Source organism: Wasmannia auropunctata, unplaced genomic scaffold (assembly GCF_000956235.1).
Source record: "Wasmannia auropunctata unplaced genomic scaffold, wasmannia.A_1.0 LD336053.1, whole genome shotgun sequence".
NCBI classification, from domain to species: Eukaryota; Metazoa; Arthropoda; class Insecta; order Hymenoptera; family Formicidae; genus Wasmannia; species Wasmannia auropunctata.
Window position 1 is genome coordinate 2,936,298 of NW_012026837.1, and position 20,029 is coordinate 2,956,326.

Consider the following 20,029-nt stretch of genomic DNA (forward strand, 5'->3'; position numbering starts at 1 on the left):
TGTATTTTTAAATCCGAGGTTCCATGGAAATCAAGAAAATCAATCGTTTTCCAATTAAATCCTCCCTTTAGGAATTCTCGCAGAATTCTCAGACCGCGGGGGTCACACTTTATTACCGCGATATCTTTTCTCTCTCTCTTCGGCACGGACACGTGCGCGTGTCTCGAATCCGAGAGTCTCGCAAAAGGGGAGAGCCCTGCGGAGAGCGCTCACGGGACCACTCAGGGGGAAGAGCTTTATCGGGAGTTTGCTTTATCGGGAACGATTCCCGAAGGGAACGGTCCCGCGATAGAGCCCGCGTCCTCGCTCCGCTTTGCGACACGAACGGTAATCGACGCGAGGAAAGGAAGAGAAAAAAAAACGCGAGAACAATACACGCGCTTCACCTTCGGAAAGCTCATTCGCGAATTTACGACCGAGTCGTATGACGCATTTTCTATGCGACGACAAAGACGAAACCTTATATACCGCGCGGGGGGAAAACGTTACTGGGAAGCGGTTCGTAACGCTCGTTGGCAACGATGATGCGCCAGGTGCGCGCGGACTTTCGTGTGCATCTGGAAAAACGTTCGTGAAGCTCCTCCGGACTCTCTCTCTCTCTCTCTCCGGGGGGGAGGCTCACCTATACCATAATTTACCGCAGGTAATATCGCGCAACGGGATCGATAATATCTCGAGAGGAGTTTATTATATCGCGTTACGCCGATTGCGGATAATCCGTACGGACGCATGTCGCGCGCGCGCGTGGTGTGTTGTGTTGTTGCAGCAAAGTGCTGCGCATTTGAGGGAAAAGCGCGACGCGAAGAAGAGCCAGCGGCGAAGTCTCTCGCATGTCGAATCGAGGTTGCGTCGTCGCGTTAAGCGGCACGAAACACGAGAAATTACGCCTATCGTGTGTGTGAATCAATCCGGTGTAACAGATAACGTAAATACGATATCTCCCATTAGGACGAGATAAGATCGGTATAGCTATAATGTTGACACATTCCTCCGTTAAACATTCATGGACACGCGTTATTTTAATTCTGCAATCACTCGAGATTGTAAATATACTTCTAGATTCCGCATAATATCAGGGTCGGTAGTTAACTGTATACACTGATAAACAATTCCATCCTTTCGCTGTTACAAGAGATAAATTCTCAGCATAATAGATATAAAAAGTGATGTACAAAAAAATTTATGAAAATTACGAGCTGAATCTTAAAATCAAACTTTGCAAGCAAAAATTAATTCAAAATATTTTAAATATTAAATGTAATAAATAAATAAAATATAGACTCTTTAATATCGTTAATATTAATGTTTTCAATTTCAATATCATTAATATTAATGTTTTTGTTTTACATTAAACAAAATTACGTGGAACTCTTCATGAATACGAATTTCAGAGTAATTCGCACAGTTGAAAAACTCCGTTTAAATCTCCGACGTTAAGTCGGCTCGCACTTCTCTTTTTTCAAAAGAGGAGACGATCTTGTTGCGACAATGATATATGATAATCGCGCGAAGTTCGCGCGCATTATCTAAACCGACATTCCGAGCGGAACTCCGATGCGTATGGCCGTGTTGCAATAGTTCTCGCGTCAGTAACTATAAGACTGAATTCCAGGATATACCATTCCGGTGAGTCATTCTTCATGAATAATTGCGCCGGGTGACCGATCATGCTGGACGATAAAAACTCGCGGCGCGTACGCGTCGCATATAATCAGAATACTCTGGAATTGCTTAATTTATGACCGACGTTATTTACTTACGCATTACCACGATGTCTCATTACTGATCGCGGCTGATTAGCCGCGTGACTTGGCGACGGAATGCCGGGAATTTATATCATCGAAAGAAATTTCAGCAACCGGCGTCAATTTATCATCGACCGTCCCCATCGATCGCGAGCATCGAATAAATCAGTCACCCAAGTAAAAACAGCCGCGAGTAAAGACGAGTCTCGCGCTTGTTGACTTCTCAACTGGCAGGAGCACAAGCTGGAATTTTTATCGATTTGACTTGTATCTCTCGCGTTATGGCGCGATATAACCTGCGGTATAATTTTTTTTTATACCATTTTATTATTACGTAAAAAGATATTTTCTTCGTTGAAATAAAAAATGGCACGTCGCCATTTAACTTTATGAATTCATTTCAATGGAAACATTTTGTTTACATTCTTCCCACTGGTTATCTTTACTCGCGACAATTGTAGGGTAGAAAATATAATTATTTTATTATAAATATTATAAATTTAATTATTATATTACAAATATATGCTTCAGTTTTTCAAAACTCCTCAAACTTTTTCGCAAATATTTCACATTTTTATTTACACCGTTATATATCGTATATTTATCTATATAAATAAGTATGTATATTTACATACATGTATCGCCGGCAAAATATTTGATCTTGTGAATCAAGTGATACCGTAGTATCTTGACATTTAACATTTAGTCGCGCCTCGTGAACGAGAAAGATCATTTACAGATCAGCCAGCGTGACGTTTTTTTCCGCAAGAGCGTTTAAAGACTTATATGAAAGAGTCCGCAACGGGCTATCGACAAACGCCAATGTATCGGTGGAGATAAATAAGTGCGTGGGGCGGGGAGACAAAAAATTCCGTAGGAATTAATCGGGACGGTGCGGTGGAGGAACGTAAATCATCCGGACGGAATGCGGCATGTAGCGATCGGCATCGGCTGGAGGGAAAGAGGAAACGGGGCAGGAGCTAGGCGCGAGAAGTAATTTCGCAGTCGCGCGTGCACGCGCGGAGATTGTTTTTCCACCGCCGAGCATCGGCAGCTCGTCAATATGTATCGCATTATTCCTCGCCTCTCGCCGGCGAGGCCTGCTGGCGTCCGAGAGGGCTGTCCCGTGTCTTGCGACATACGTGGCGGGCTCGCGCCGCGCCGCGCATCGCTATATAAAGTGAGCGCGTCCGCGCGACGCATACGCTCCTCTTTATCGCAGCCGTCGCGTCCTGCCACAGGGAACGAAGGCACGCTTTATGAATACCGATTTCCATGTCCGCGCGCCTGTCTCGTCGACCGCTACTCTCGCGGTAGCATCGAATTATTGACGTAAGGCGGCCTTTGGCACGCGCTCGAATAACAGGCGCGACACGAGAAATTCTTAGAGGCGGCGGATGTAACGCGGTGAGCGCGCCTATATATACGGCAATTGCGCGGTGAAGCGCGCGAACTTGACGATCGGGAGATCCCTCGACATCCCTTCGTCAAAAAATTAAATCGCCGTACGAAATTCGTATATTCCTTCGCGAAACTTCGCAAGTTTGACGCCGGGGTGGGGCGAATAATGAATTTGTAATTGTGTCCCTACTTCCACGAAATCGGAATGTTCGTTGAACGTTCACTTGGCCGAAGAACAAGAACTTGCCCTATCTGTAATTGTTATAAAGCGCGATTCTCAAAAAATATGTCCTCCGTAATTTCCCCTACCGTCACCACAGCCAGCGAAATCGCGCCGAACGTTCGTTGAGGAAAATTTATTTTAGACAAGGAACATCGTCACGCGCAACAAATGCGCTTGTTATCGTTATGCATGTGTGTATCGTCCGCTGATTAACACATTGATTCTCATTGCCGCCGTGTTTGCATCGCGATTAAGTCAACAATAGATGCTTACAACTAGCATTAAACAGCCCTTGTTTGACTTGCGTGAGACTTGGCGGCTACATAGAGCAAATGAAAATAATTTCGTCTTTACGTTTCCGATATAATACACATTCAAGCTTAGAAACTAATGTTATTTTATAAGGTATCGTAGACATTTATTAATGTGTCAGCCAATCATATCAGTCTATTAATGATAGTCGATTTTTTTTATAAAACTTCGATATACGATTTGAGCTCGTAAATCTGAATGTCAGCAAAAATAGAAAAAAAAATGCATCAAAGTTATTTTTGTTGTCAGTATATCGATACAAGATATTACAAGAGAAAACATTCCACCGATTAAAACTCCTCTTCGCCGTACAGGAGGTGGTGACATAACTCTCTAATCGCGATTCGGTCAAGTTGAATTTTAACTGAACATGCACGTCATAAGCAACATTCGAGTCATGATAAGAACGATAATATTTATAATTAAACGTGTTAATTACTTGATTTGTAACAAGAATGCTCATAAGCCAGTCATAATATAACATCGAAGTCGCAAACGCGATGAAGATAAAAAAATTATGAAGGAATTACGAAAGAGAAATTACTAAAAAAATATCTCGCAGCGCGAACTTAATTCAATATTCGACAAAACTAGAATTATTAATTCTTCCTGCGCAAAAAAAAAGAGGAAAATACAGAATAATTGTACTCTTATACTAGACTCTCTTTTAAACTTTGTTTTAACACGGTTTTAATTAGCGCTTAGATAGCAAAGATACGACAATAAATATATGAAAAACGAAAATCGTCGCGGTGGGCGATGTTCCGCTTTCCACTGTCTCGCAAAGAGCGGTATAGATTTTTCGACAGCGGTGCTGTAATATCGTTAAAATTACGATCGCGAATAGGGGAACGTCCCCGTATCCCCATTCATCCATTTTATCCCGCGGGTATATATTACCGTGCCGTAAAACGGGAGAGACTCCGCTTGACGTGACTCCGAAGGCCGACACGCGCGGCAATCGCGAATTCCTCGCTGTCGTCACACGTGAAATTTTATTTACAAACTTTCATTCCGCGCGTCGGTGTCGGATTAGCGGGTGGTAAAACGCGCCCGTAATGTATATATATACACGCGTACCTAATGTTGACGCGTGTGCACCAACACACGCGCGAGCGCGTGCCGCGGTACGCACATGTACGGATATACGCGCATACGCGCGCGGCTACTTGGCGAGCGGGCGAGCGAGCGAGCGAGCGGCAGGTGAGGAAAATATGCACCTACTTTACCCGGTTGAGGCAGGTCGCGGTCTTTAAATCGCCGGAAACGTATACGCGCGCGGCTAGAGGAGGAGGCGCGCGGAGCGAGCGAGCCAGCCGCGTGTTTCCTAGCTCCCTCCCCCACACTTCCCCGTCGTCCGCTTGACATTGTATTTTCGCTTGCCTTTCGAAAGCTTCTCGGAAAGGCACCGTGGCCGATAATCGCGATCAACGCCGTTACCCGACTACTACGCGCCTTAAAACAGGTTGCGGCAACGGCGCAGTTGGAATGCATATCGGCCGCGTGTATCTGTGTGTATGTTTTCTTTTTTTATCTCGCCGATAGAAAAAAAAAGGAGGGAAAGATACGGAGGTTGCTTCTCCCCCTCCCTCCCTCCTCTAACCTACCGGGTGTTCCTTTAATCTTATAGTGGCTTTTTTATCGTCGAACACGAGTATCGATTTCTTGAATGGAAGTATACGACGTGCTTATGTCATTTTTCTCTTGTTAACGAGATATGTAAAATTATGTGTGATAAAATTTGCAAAATTGATAAGCAAAAGCATTGATTGACATGAAGGCCACCATGACTGATGTTAAGTATATCGATAAGTCTCAAATTAAATTTTAATTAATGGCATGTAGAGAACGATAATAATAATCTGTCTGTAATCATTTACAATCTGTCGACACGATTTTTGCAATCGAAAAGAGACGAACGAATAAATCTAGGACATCACGTATAAATATACACTGTGCATCAGAAATACCAGCGTGCTGCAGCAGAAATATCGTTCTCCAATTAATGCTAATCTATACGGCTCGTGTAAATCGTCGCCGCGATCGCGGATCGTAACACGATTGCAGCTGATGGACGTGAAACAGCTGTCCGTATTCGATCTATTCGCGCTCAATAGAGATCTCGCTTCTTCTACTCGCGGCAATAAACCGCGACGCCTTCGTTCATCTGTTCCCCCCTCTCACCCACCCCCAGCCCCGCAAAATTATTGTTTCCGTGTACATAAAATCCATAACGTTCTTGCGCCGCTCGCGTGTGCATCCTTCGTTCTCTCCGAGAGATACGAGAAGACGACGGCCGTTCCATAACGGTTAAACGTTCGGTTCATAACCGGCGGGAGCGTCGTTCGTAGGAACGAGCGACACGGTGGGAAAAATAACGTCGGCGGCTTCTTCTAAGTTAACCGGCAGCACTTTGTTTTTTCTCGCGTAGAATGCTGTTTAAATCCTATGACTCAGCTAATTTCATGGCTCGTTAAGTTGCGAGCGAGAGCCCAGCCCGTACCATAACTCGGTCGGTGTTGATTATGTCCTTTACAGTACCCTTAGGAAGGAATTCACAAGCATTGTGCAGTCATTTATAATTGTAGAGAGAAGTAGCGTCGGTATGCGGCGGACTACACCTCCGATCGTCCTCACTTTTGTCGCGGAAGTTTGCGCCGATGGGTATCGCGGAAACGATACAATTTATAGTATTGCACCGAAAACGATCGATATCCAAGATTGATTCGTTTATCTGTCGAGACTTTTACGATGCGAATATTTCGCAAAAGCTTTGTATTAAATAATAATAAATTATAATAATTATAAGATTAATATTATAATTACAAAAATAATTATGACAGTTGCTACAAAATTATAGTATATTAATAATATACTTATTATTAACTTCCAAAGCGTCACAGTTTAAATTAATCGCTTGTAAATATCGCTTTATAAAAATAAAAACAGTCGATTTAATTAGAGTTGTAACGACATTAGTGTATATTTCAGTCATAGATGTTTACTCGTACCGAGATGTTTCAGCCGCTTAAAAGTTTCATTTCGAGCGCAACCACGATAATCTACGCCTATGCAATGACCGAAGGTCAAAGATGCGTGCAGCTGTACCGAGTACCGCGGCTCCGAGAGCCATCTCTTACGCCGCCCCGCCCTTTCCTTCCTCGCCCTTCCCTCTTCGATAAGCCAGAATGAACCAGGCCGGCGGAAATCTCGACGTGTGTAAGTTTTCTTGAATTCCCGATGATGCACAGGGTGTCCGGAAATCACGCACTTTCTCGCCCAATTATGAAATTTTTGTTAACTTGGAGTGAATTCCTCTTGACAAGAGTTACTGGAGTACTCTCGAAGCAAACGAACTAGAAGAAACTCGGAGCGAAATTGAGACAAACATGCACGCTATTTAATAAATCAATAATAGCTATCATATGATTTTATAGCAACTGTCATAAATTAATATTATAAATTACACAAATAATTCCTTAACAATATTCTACAAGACAAAAATGCTGCACGATGCTATAGAGATCTCCAGACACGTTCTTCTTGAACGTATATTCACTGGTTCTTTCTCGTTACATTCCGAACTCGCACGAGAGGATCCAAGAGACGCTGCATCCACGCGAGACGCGCTCCGTGCTTTAGTTAGGCGACGCCGCGCCGGTGGTGGGAAACACCGTGACAGAGACGGGTGCGAAACACGTGTGAACACTCCGGAGAGGATTAAACGGGCGGATGCTGCACTTAATAATTTGCCAATTGTTCCTACATCGCAACGCACGATATTAACCGATAAACGTTCCGTCATGAGCGCCGCGCTCAGATGGAAAATTATTTTCTTCTTACCGGGGCCGATTACACGAAATCGTTTTAGCGCTCGAGCCTCGTGTCTCTCTTTCTCTCGGGGTCTTCACTTTTGTACCTTTTTAAAGCGCCTTTCTAAATTACTCTTGACAAATGAAATTTCGATGCTGGAGGTTTGTGTCCCTACGACGACGTGCGCGAATTTCCCGTAAAGATATATACACTCACACATATATATATATATACACTGTTAAATCTTCTATAGTGCCAAATTTAATCTTACTTAAGTCGCCACTGCTCCTACTTAATAAATAATGATTTTTAACTAAAACAGTGGAGTTAAATAATTTAAAACAGTTCAAATTTAATCCAAATGTGGGTTAAATTCCATTGTTTTATTTAAAAATAACTAATTATTAAGTAGGAGCAGTGGCGACTTAAGTAAAGTTAAATTTGACACTATAATTTATAACAGTGTGTACGCTTGACTGTAATCGGACGTTCTCGGAGCGCTGGCTATCGAGAACGCAAAATCCTCCGTTTGTCCCACGCGCTCGTTCAACGACCTAATATCTAAATCCATTCCTCGAACACTCGGTTTTTTTTTCTTGCCCCGCCCTGGCCGATATCGCGGGACATCGCGACGCGGAAGCGAAAGAATTCAACGTTCGCGCGTTTTCATTGATTTACAGCTCGCTGCTTGAGCGGTGCAATGCGGGAAGGAGGAAAAAAAGCGGACAAAGCCGCATTCCTCGAACGATAGTAACACACATTTTAGCGCCGTCCCGCGCGCGCCTTTCGGACGAAAGTCTGCAGAAAACGTTTCGCTTTTCTCCTCGCACAATTCAACGACAGCTTCATATCGAGGAGAGAAAACGTGACTTCTCCGTGATGCATTGTCGCGTTTTAGAAAACGACGAGAGAGGTTCAACGTCGCGTGTGTGCGTGCGTCTCGAAATGCGAATCTCCCGCGCCTATCTGTCTCTTGTGCCCTCAATAATTTCGCACGCATCCTTCGTAATTGATGACTTTTTAAAAATAGCTTTCCGAGTTTAAGTACCCGAGATTATCTTTGACGCAAGGTTACGCGTTCTTTTTTTTTTTTTTTTTTTCAAGAAAAGTTAAATACAAAACTGGGATAATAAAACGAGCGTTATCCCTCGGAGAGATAAAAGAATTAAGGTCCAAATATAGGGCGGGTCCTCCCCTCCCTCCCTTAATATCTTCAGGTCACAGAATGGTGTCGCGGCCGTTCCAGTTACGAGATGTCGATGACGCGAAGCGGAATCGAAGAAACGCGCGAGGAAAGGGCATTTCTCGAAAAACGCGACGTGTGCCCGTTAGGACGCGCGATAACCCGTTAGCATGTCCGAAATTGGCCACAGCCCGACCAATTGATCTCCGCGTCCATTCCACCCGTTATTTGTAGCTATCTTGGTAATGATTAGGTTCAATAGGAAACTTCCTCTGTATTACCTGTGACCTCTTTCCTTCCAATTCTAACCATTTCGCGATCGGCACGGGCATTCATTGGGAAAATGCGACGAGAATGATATCTCATGGCACGATATTATACGGCAAAGACAGCTGCCACTTCGCGGCACGCAGTTATGGTGCCGTGACTGTATTGATTGAAGAGCGAAATAATTAACTGACGTGGAGAGAACTGCGATATAATTCTTGGGACGCTAAATGCGCGTTTAAAAAAAATTATATATATACACACATAGAAAAAATTTAACTTATAAAATTTACTTAATATATTTTCATTCCTATCTCTATATTGAAAATCGAACGAAAATGAAAAGTTTTCAAGAGAAACGACAGTGGCTTTTAAATGAGCGATTCAAGGGGCGAGTTAAACTAAAGTCAGAACTGCAAAGAGATAACAAAACTGTGCAAATAACGGGCTTTTGTCACGTTTCTAGAGCTACAGAGAATTGTGCGTCAAAAATACATCGAAGATATCGCACGGAAATTAATGGAGTTAAGAAGAAATATATTTTATCTAATTGGCTTTCCTCGAAGGCAAAACGCAACGACTAATTACACATTGCCGTGCAATTATCTTCGTTCTCATTATGTTAAAATGAGTAATAGTCTTCTAATATCGGCACAAACTCTGCGCTATTTATAGGGGACCATAAATAATCTGTGCAACTGATACGTCTCGAAGTATCGGAAGTATCAATGATGGCAGCCATTAACCATGATTTTAGCGTTGAACGAATCCTTTGTTCCGATTAGATACGACGGGGTCGATCGCGAAATGAAACGCGTATTGATGGAAGTTGTCAAAGTTTTCTAGAGATCGATCTCTAATGTGACGCGACATTACCGTCAATTGAGCTAGATTAGATTATAGGGACACATCTTTTTGAACCTCGATTCAAAATTTCATTTAAGACTTTAAATGAATTCGAGTGTCTCGGAATAAACCACTGTTATATCGATGGGCCACTAAGATGCGAAGCTAAGCTTTTCTACCCTAGAAAACCGATCTCTGATGTAACTTAATATCACCGGCAATAGACCTAGATTAGATTAGGCACGTTTCTTTGAAGCTCGTTCTAAAACTTCGTTGAGAGATCTTTCCTCGCGAGCGGTACGAGCAGCGATATTCCTCGGTTTAGCACAGCCTAGTCGCCGCGAACGGCAAATCCTCCTCGTCCGCGCGCTCCCTACTCGCGAAGAAACGGCGTTATGTTCAACAGATGTCGGGGTAACGACTCGTAGGGGTGAGCAAGAGCGACAACGTAGAAGGAAGACAAATGTGTCACGAGGGTCGATAAACCAGGCTAGGGATCACCGGCGCGGAATTCTGCGCGGAGTCACAGCTACGGAAAACTTTATCCCCGCAACGACGCGATTGTACGCGAGAACGGTTTTATATATATGCACAGACTCATGCCCGGTGTCAGTTCAGGATGGATTTTACTTCTCTCTCTCTTTCTCTCTCTCAACGCAAAGTACTTACTTCTAAGTACAGCGGAGTATCCGTTTGATTTACGAGATGACGAAGGAAATCTTCGTAATATTTTAATCTCACCGCGCGTTCCGGATGATACGCTCTAATTAAGCTTTAATTCGAGGATTAATTGCTAGGATATATACAGTTAAGAGAAGATAATTATAAAAAACGACAGTCATAATTTTCTCCGTCGAGGAAAATTTCAAGCGAATCGTTGGAAGAATTCGCGGTAAAAAAAAAAATATATATATATACGTACAAATATTCACGATACCTTCGGTGTACATGAATCGGTACTTCTAGCCTATATAGCCTGCTTGCTCAATATCGCGAGAAGAGAAAATTCGTTTCGAGTTTCGCCGCAGTTTCGTACAGACGAGGCCTGGTTTCTATACGCGTCGGTCTTCAATGTGAGACACGTTATACTTAGGTTTCGAATTCACCATCGTCGCCATCGGCTGGATTCTCGCGGCTGGAAGCGTTCCGTATGTGTTACAAGAGCCCGCGCTGCGATAATGAAAATGTGAGAGAGAGAAAGAGAAGCCCGTTAACCCGCCGCTCCTGCGAGCTAACGACCGCACAGCGACCGACAATGAAGATACAAAAGCGAAGCGGCGAACGAATTCTCAATTGGCCATTATGCCGATCATTAGCGATGATTTTCGCTCACAATATCGTCCTAATGAATATCGCGATAATTAGACGTGCCGGGAGCGAGGGAGGGTTCCTACGCTCCTCTGTCTCCCGCTGGGAAGAATTCCAACTTTCGCGCGAGAAAGCGTCGCCCCGTCGTCGACGGCGACAATGAGTCGCGAGCGAACAATCGATTTTCGCGACGATTGATTGGGCGCGAAGAAGGCGAGAGAGGAAGAAAATTCGCGGATACTCCATATCCGTCTCTTCGAATCGGCGAGACACGATGATCGACAGCGAGGGGGAGGTGGAGGGAGGGGGGACACCTGACGGTACAAGCCCGACGACTTCGGCGTGCCGCGATTATCGGCACACTGCGCGTTTCTCGGAAACGTGAACAATTCCGCGACCGCAACGATATTCCGGCGGAATATATAGACTACGTACTTTCGTCCATAAGATCGTTTTCTTACCTCGTCTCTCGGAAGCGGGATGCCCCGCTTTCTATATCAATAAAATCGCGCAGCGGAAAGAAACGGCCGATCGCTTTACCGCGTCTCTCTCTCTCTCTCTCTCCCTCTCTCACGACGGCAACGGACATACCGCAAACAGACGTTACTCCGGAATCACCGCGTCGAATTCCCGCCAATTAATCCCGTCCTCCTCACCCCCCGATTAAAAATGAGAATCCATCTCGGCATGCTTATTTGCCTATTTTTTTTTCTCTCTCTCTCTCTCTCTTTCTCTCTATCGCTCTCTCTGCAAACGACCGCGGACGCGTAGAAGCGTAGGCTGGATATAGAGAGATCAATTAAATCGGATGCCGGGATATCTCCTCGGGGAGTAAAAACACGCCACGCGATTAAAAGCATCTCCGAGACTCTCTCAAGCGTGGTTGAAACTTAATACTCGCAAGAAGCATAACAAGCGAATATTTGCGCAAGCATTGAGGATGTTAATATTACGTTTTTTTTTTCATCGTCCCGATCTTTAATACGGTCCAGAAACACGGACGCGTGACGGGAATGGAATTGCAAATTTTCATTTGTACTTTAAACAAAATTTTCGTTTCAGTATAGCGGAACCTCGTTAGAGAGTATAATCCATAATTTGTGCAAAGTTTCGTTAAACACAGAGTGTTTTTCTCCTGGTCGGAATCACAATTTAAAAAATTTTTTAATTGCAGCTCCCGTAATGACGATGAGAATTTAAACCGAACTAAATTCTCTCTTGCTTTTCCGCCGCAGGGTCTACGCCTAGGTCGGAGGCACCGCACCGAAAGTTGACAGCGGCCGCCATTTTGAAGCGGTCCGCGCGAAGGCCGTCTTTATGCGTGCATTTTTATCGTACGTCGCAGCAAGATAATTAACGCTCACGACGTTGCGATGCGCACTCGAGCACGTATATACGACGAGCTAGATTACCTCGACTGGAAGAATATACGACAACAGTCCAGTGAGAACGAAATCGAAGGGGAGTCGCTAAGTATAGTATATAAAAGTCGCTGCAATTTCTCGCGACGGAGCTTCTCCTTTCACAACCGCTTTACTCGCAAAATTGACTTACGTGACGCAGTTTACGGACGTCACGTCGTCTCCGAGTGAACTCCCGCCGAATTGACTTCGACGACTATAATTCGCGGCCGCGTAAACAGGCCCTCCTCCAGGGGCGAAAAAGATCGCGGGACGCGCGAGCGCGAACGTATACGTTTCGCATTCCCTTCATCTACCCCTGCAGATTTCCCCCAAACGCGAAATACCGCGCGCGCGTTCGTTGGCATCTCGGGGCACAACTCCCGGAGAACGGCGTAAAATCATCATCCCCCCGGGGGTCGAGTGCGTCGCAGAGCGTCCCCCGGACTCGCCGCGCGAGTGCTCCGACCGGCCGACATTATACCAGCCGCGCGGATTAAATCGCGACGCCATGTCGCCGATTGCGCGACGGTCGTGGACGGGGGAGGGGGAGGGAGGGGGGATTTAAATCGCTCTCTCGATTACTCGGACCGTGATGATCGCGCCGATGACGGTGCCTGCGCGAGGGCGATCCCTGCTCGTTTTTTTAATCGTGAGACGCGACGAAGCGGGCGCGCAAGCGGGCTTGGCCACATCGACATCGACTGGTCTTCGCCGCTGCAAGAAAATGGACCATTTTTCAATTTTTCCGGAATTGCGAATCCGCGAAATACCCCTGCCCGATTTTACTCCTGCATCGCGAGATCTCGCGGGGAAAGGATTTCGTTTCTTCCCCCTTCGAAGGGAGAAGAAGCGTAACTTCGTGTACGGCATCGCACATCTCGAAAATCTCTGGATTCTGAGGGACGATCGAGTGCGCGCGCGGGTTTCCGTCGCATCGCCCGGTAGGGAAGAGAGAAAGAGAGAGAGAGCGAGAGAGAGAAAGAAGCGACACAGTCGGAGAGACCGGCGCTCGGTCGACGCGAGTAGGATAAAGGCAATCGATCCTCCCTCGCACACCGGGCACACACACGGACCGGCGGCCGGGCGAACGAACGGACAGACACGCACGTAAGAAGAAAGAAAATGCGTAGGGGACGGCGATTTGGCCGTCGTGCAGTCGGGAAAGAGAGAATGAAAGAGAGTGAGAGAGATGGAGGGAGGGGGGAAAAGATGCTCTCGGCGACACTCACCTCGTACTTGATGCCGTTCAACCGCAACCACGTCTCCACCTTGAGACCGTACGGGGACAGGGATGGCAGCAGCGGCGTCCGCGGGAACTGATACAGATAAACAACATCCTTCTCGTAGTCGGGATGGTGCACAGTGCTGGCCTTCGCCGGCGCCGCGGTCGCCGCGCCGGCCGCGGCCGCGGCGGCGTCGTCCTCCTTCTTCCCGGCCGTCTCGTCCTTCTTCGCCGCCGCGTCCTTCTCCTCCTGCTTGTTGTCCGGCGGCGCGTCGTCCTTAAGCGCCTCCTTCATCTCCTTCACGTCCTTGATCTCCTTGCTCTCGGGCCCGTTGTTCTCTGTCTCGGTTGCCATCGTCATTTTCGCCTATAACGCTGCGCGCGTCTCCAAAGAAACTCCTCGTCCACCGTCCCCTTTCACCGGCTGGGGTTGAGTCGCTCGCGCGGGGTTACGACCGCTCCTTTCGACTCTCAAGCTCGTGGTCTTATATCCTCCCTCGACTCTGAGATGCGCCGCTGGCCGCTTCTCGATCGCGCGTGCACTCTCTTTCTCTCTCTCTCTCTCTCTCCGGGGTCTCCGAGCCTGTCTCGACGGTAGCGCGCACCACACAAACCGTACGCCCGGTACGCCAAGCACTCGTCGCCTCGTTCTGCTCGCCGGCCGGTTCCTTCCTTCTTCGCCGCCCGCTCGGTCGGTCCCGCTCTCCCGCACTCCCCCGGCCGTCCGCCGCGCGGCGGCGGCCCACCGCCGCGCATGCGCAAGCGCCACACCCCGCCGTGGTCGACATATTTAATTGGTCGGCCACCCCTGCCCGCATGCGCGCGACAGAGACGGACGCAAAGGGAGAGAAGGAGCGCGCACGCGCGCGCGCGCGTTGTACGTCTTCTCTCCCTTTCCCCACCGTGCCGCCCGTGCCATGTAGTGAACTCCAGGAAAGTCGCGGCAACGCCGCCGCCATCGCCGCTGTGCGGCAGCGGTTAGCGATGGCTTCGAGCAGGGCCGAAAGGGCATCGATATACCCTTCCGCTTGGGAAGGGACCCGCGGGCGCGCGCAGGGCTGTTTCTAAGGGGTACCCACGCAGGGCGGGCGTATTAAGCGAAAGAGACGTGCCTGACAAATATGTCGAGAGACGAGATGAGGGATATACATACTGTTGAATTTTAACCATCGTTAACTTCTCTTTAACGTCCGCGATGCGACGTCAACTTTTGGCTGCTTCGATGATTTGAATTTTATTATAATTTCCTTCTTTTTTTTTTGAGAAAGAGAATCGCTTTTGAGCGTGACAGCATGCCGTGACTCTACTGCCTTCATTGCCTGAAATAGCATTTAGAAACGGAGCGGAAAAGTGAGAGAAAGAGAAAGGGGGGGAGCAGGAGGTAGACCGGCCGCTTTGTTCGACAAAACGTGATAAAATTCGGCTCACCTCTCTCGCAGCGAGAACGCGTCAAGTTTCCCTCGTTTTACGCGCGCGTCGAATGAAGCGTATATATACGTGCGCGAAATCGGTCAGAGGCAGAGACGGTCACCGCGGCCGCGACTCCCGTACGTGGCACCGAGGATCCCTTATCGCGCTCCTGGGTCCATCGTCCTATCGACCGGGAGGCTCGGAGGATCGTTCCCGAGAATCCCGAGAGTGCGTCGGGACGGAGAGTCGAAAATCGGATCGGTGCCATCGCTTGCGCGTCCCCGGGGGCCGCGCCGCGCCGCGCCGATGCAACGCGTGCGCGGCCCGCTTGCTTGTCCGCGCCTGCACGCGCGGAAACGCGGCAACGCCGCGCGTGTGTCAAGCGGCGCAACACGCAAACGAACCCCTTTTCACGCGGGTGTTACTTTTTCTCTACTCTCTCTCTCTCTCTCGCTCTCTCTCTCCGCGGCCGATGGACTCCACTTTGGAAAACTACTTGCCGCGGAACTTGCGCGACATTCGCGGAGCGCAAGCTCGGCCCGGTCTACGTCCGATGCTCTCATCTCGTGCTCTCTCTCTCTCTTTCTTGTCCTCTCCGCGGATCTGTCTGTCCCCATCTATCTCATTCTTCTCTTTCTATTTCTCTGGCCGGAATTTCATCAGCTGGGATACCGTTTCGAGATTGTCAAGCCTATAGAGAGAGAGATTGGAATTACACCCTCGTGCGCGGCGCGCCGCTTCGCCTCGGAATTATCGATAGACTGGGAGACGCGGTGGACGCGACGACGTGCGCGCGATCGATAGGTGCGCGACACCCTTCCGATGGGACGTTTAAAACCCTTTGCGGTCTTGCTATACGCGCGACGAGGCCGGCCCCCTCGTCTGCGGAGAATTTTACGCGCGTCTCTTTTTTTTTCTTCCTTTTTTTTTCGACACGCCGCCGCCGGAAAAACGGCGGAGCGGCGTTAATTCGCGTGGGAAGCGCGCGTTTCTCTTTTCCCGAAAACGTCGTTACGGACGGGCGGCCGGGAGGGCGGGGGAGGGGCATATCGTCGAATATCGCGGGGAATTTCGTCAACGCTGGGTTAACGACTCGTGAAAACCAGGTGAAGAAAAGCCCGGGACGCGCGGCGCGGAGCGTGTATACCATACGTGCGCCTCCCCGCGGCTCTCGTCTTCGCCGATCTCTCGTCTTCCGTCTCGCTGAAAGCGAGAGGGACCATCAGGCGCGCGAATATACGCGTGCATATTATTTTTCCACCCGCACGTGTTTTCGGGGGCCCGTCGGGGCGCGCGATCGCCGTCCACGGGACGAGAAAAGGGATCGATATAAGTATATGTATATGTATATGTATGAGTGACGATTCGGGGTAACTGTGACGTCGGATAATTAACCAGTTGCCTCTGGGCGACGACGTTATATATCGAACCGCGCACAATCGAGCCATTGTTGCAACCAGATGCGGAATATTATTGAGAGGGGGGTGGGGTGAAAGAGGAGGAGACTGAGGGGGAGAGAACGGCGGGAGAGAGGAAGGGAGGGAATGGATTTTCTGGAATAACGAAAATTCCAGATAAAACTCGCGCGACGGTTAGTGACCGGTTAAAGAGACAGTGCTGTTTTTAAACGGAGACTGCTGCTAGCGCAGTTAATCTCGACCCCGTCCGATATTAATTTTCGCAACGTCGGAGGGAGGGGTAGGGGGAGGGGAAACAAACAGAAAGCAAAATACGAAAGGGAAGAATATAATTACTTATCGACGTTTCCGTATCGACAGTTGAAGAATATTTATAGAGAGAGACTATACTTTGCTGCCCGAAGAATTTTTTTCCATACGGATAAATAGCATATTTAGCAGCTGGTATATTTTCTGTATACGGTATAATATTCCAACTTTGTGAGGTAGAATTTCCATTTCTAATCGGGCAAGTCATCGGCGAGGGGGTAGTGACTTATATTTTCATAGTGCGATCCATAGATATCTTATCGATGCCTGGAAGTAACAGAGAGTAACATCCTGTCCTGAGTAATCAAATGAGACAAAGAAATGCCCGGTGTCACAAAGTCATTTAGCGTTATCGCGAGAGCCCGGACTTATTATATCGTCATAGAGTATTTCTATATATACAAAATTGTCTACATTGTTAATAATTAATTTCGCGCACCTTATAGTATTCACGATGCGCACTTCGGCTTCGTGCAGCCGCTCTCTTTTGCCGTTTGAAAATGGAACTACACAACGTCTATTTGCAATACGCAATATTAAATTGATAGGGTACATAGATAGTTACAAAAGGATATATGAACGTGAAAAAGATTAATATATCCACAGCGAGCGAACAAGCGGCGTGGAAATTCTATGGTCGCAATGCCATATGGCAAGAAATTAAAACGAGTCGCGAGTTGCATACGAGCCTCTCTCTCTTTCTCTCTCTCTCTCTCTCTCTCTCTCTCTCTCGTGCGACAACACTTGAAAATCGATCCGTCTAAAATGGGGCTTTAAGGGTGCACCCTCCGCTTCTCTCTCCGCTTCCCCCTCGCTTCGCTCTCCCCCTCTCCTCTCCCCCTCCCCCCCACCGGTATCCCGGTAGTGTCGGTGGCGCGAGAAGAAACGATATCGATCTGGGTGAAACGTGTTATCAGAAAACGCACCCACCTGGAAAATCTTACGATGCGTTTGTGCATTATTCACCGTCCAGGAGTTTTTTTTACGAACTCTACACCCTACGCGAGCCTCTGTCTCTTTTACACGTTGAATAACCGTTTAACCTATTTCAACCCGGCGTTATTGAAAATATACCGCCCTCGGAAGCCCGGCCCGTTAACAGTCGCGATTTCAACGTGGTCCCCCTTCCTCCCCTCCGTCGCGATAATTTCTTAGATTAAAAAATAAGAGACCCGATATAACAGAAGCATGACGATTGATATTGATATCAAGAGTATTTATCGTATTTATTTTTCTCTATGGCGTCAATCGCTTTGTACAAAGTAAAAAAAAATTTTTTTAACTCAAATTAATTAAAATATGAAATAATTTAAAATATAATTATTAATCGTTCAGATCTTTAAGCATGCAAAACTTGCGCATTGAATTAATATATGTATATACAGCATAGCAAATTATAGTGAAGAAAAAACATAATAATTATACGTGTGCAATAATTTTATAAGATTATATCTTAATTAATCATTGCAGTATAGAATTAATCGAAAATCGTATTTTGCTGCGTATAAACCGACGTAACGGATAATAAAAACCGAAACTACCCTATCACGTTCGTGTTTCGACGAACGGTATTAAAATTTATCTTGGAATTCTATATGATAAATACGACGTGTTATAATGACGGGGAATGTTATCGTATTCATTTATTTAATCCTGAAACAAGCGTATATAAACCATGAGTTATTGAATCTGGACACTCGCATCGGTAGTTAAATGTGTGATGATCGAGATGAGTTTATTGCGCTTAACGAAGCCACTTTACGGATTTATCGCCGGCCGCGTTGTGAACGATACACACGTTTAGATTGCGTAACCAGAAATGAAAGGACACCCAGAGATAATCTTCTGAATAAAATCCCTCGCGAGAGGGAGAAGGAGAGAAAAAGAGAGAGAGAGAAAGTATCGCTGAAAAAGGAGAAACAAAATGTATATACACAAGAAAACTGGAAAATTGAGACAGGAGATAATTCCTTGAATACTTTTGCTTTAAATCACGTTTCCATCGTATAATAAAAAGTAAAAAACACCATGAATCAAGCTTTTCGAAAGAAAACACATACTTTTACCGCGATAAGCTGGTTTAACACGTTTTATCGGACAAGCCGATAAAATTCCCTTAAATATCGGTTAACCTTTTTAGATTCGTTTTTTTTATTCATCCAATTGGAGCGCCGCGAATTGAAATTCTCAGTGTGCCAAACGTATACCAAATATTTTTTTCGTATATATGAAAAGAAAAATCGCTTCTGCCGCTTCGCGACTTTCCGCGAAAGAAGAATTACGAGTCAACGTAATTTGTTTTTTTTCCTATTAAAAAAAAAAGAGAAATAATTACACCGACATGCGCGACACGCACACGTTTAAGTGTGCACACCCATCAGGCGCCAACAAATAATTGCGATAATTGTCGTCATTGCGCGCGAAGGAGGAAGCGGACGAAACACGTGGCGTTTTTACGGAGCGCCTGCGACAGAGGAGTGCCTCTGGCTGCGTCGGTCCTCCACGCGGATTAAAAATAGAATATCGTTTTTCTCGTTCGATCCAATTAATCGACCCTTCGCGCGGACCGCGCGGCCGGCAGCGGGCCTTGCGGGATCTGCGGGCGCGGGCGCGCGCGGATGGGGCTTGTGGGCGATGACTCATTCGGAAAATATGTACCATTCGCACGCGCTACTTCTCTCCCGATTACGAGGAGCATTATATCGTTGTCGCTGGTACGTACCTATACGTACGTACGCTATTGAGGGAATATCGCGTAGCGCGGCCGGGCACCGATATACGCGCGCGACGTGTGTCCGATCGGCCGCGCGGCTTTCGCACGTTGTCACGCAACGGGCGCATCGGATATGGATTATTTCGTTTATTGGAGCCCGGTCACGAACGCGCGTACACGTACGGCGCATTATTCTCGCGTGCGATGCGAAAGAGGAAAAAAAACACACACATTCGATTAACACTGAAACTACCGATGATCAGTCTATACTTATTTCTGCTATTTAAGTATGCCGTGTACGTATATGCGACTGCATTGCTTAAGAACTGACGTGAACAAGAGTAAAATGCAATTTAGTAATTCTGAGAATCATTATAGTCTTTTCGTTTTCTTATCTGCGCTAATCAATCTATCCTATGTATGTCTATATATCTCTGTATGTTTTCAGTTTTTGTC

The 20,029-nt window shown here is 46.8% G+C and overlaps 1 protein-coding gene across 2 annotated transcripts in view; it reads right to left on the reverse strand.

The window, feature by feature from the left end:
* The window catches only part of LOC105451086 (failed axon connections), a 28,048-nt gene extending 13,652 nt beyond the window's left edge, over positions 1-14,396 (reverse strand). For both annotated transcript variants that reach the window (XM_011691318.1, XM_011691317.1), the window contains exon 1: positions 13,731-14,396. In XM_011691318.1, coding sequence (XP_011689620.1) covers positions 13,731-14,084 — 354 coding nt within the window. In that variant the 5' untranslated portion in view covers positions 14,085-14,396. The remainder of the gene's footprint in view (positions 1-13,730) is intronic.
* Positions 14,397-20,029: the final 5,633 nt, after the last annotated feature.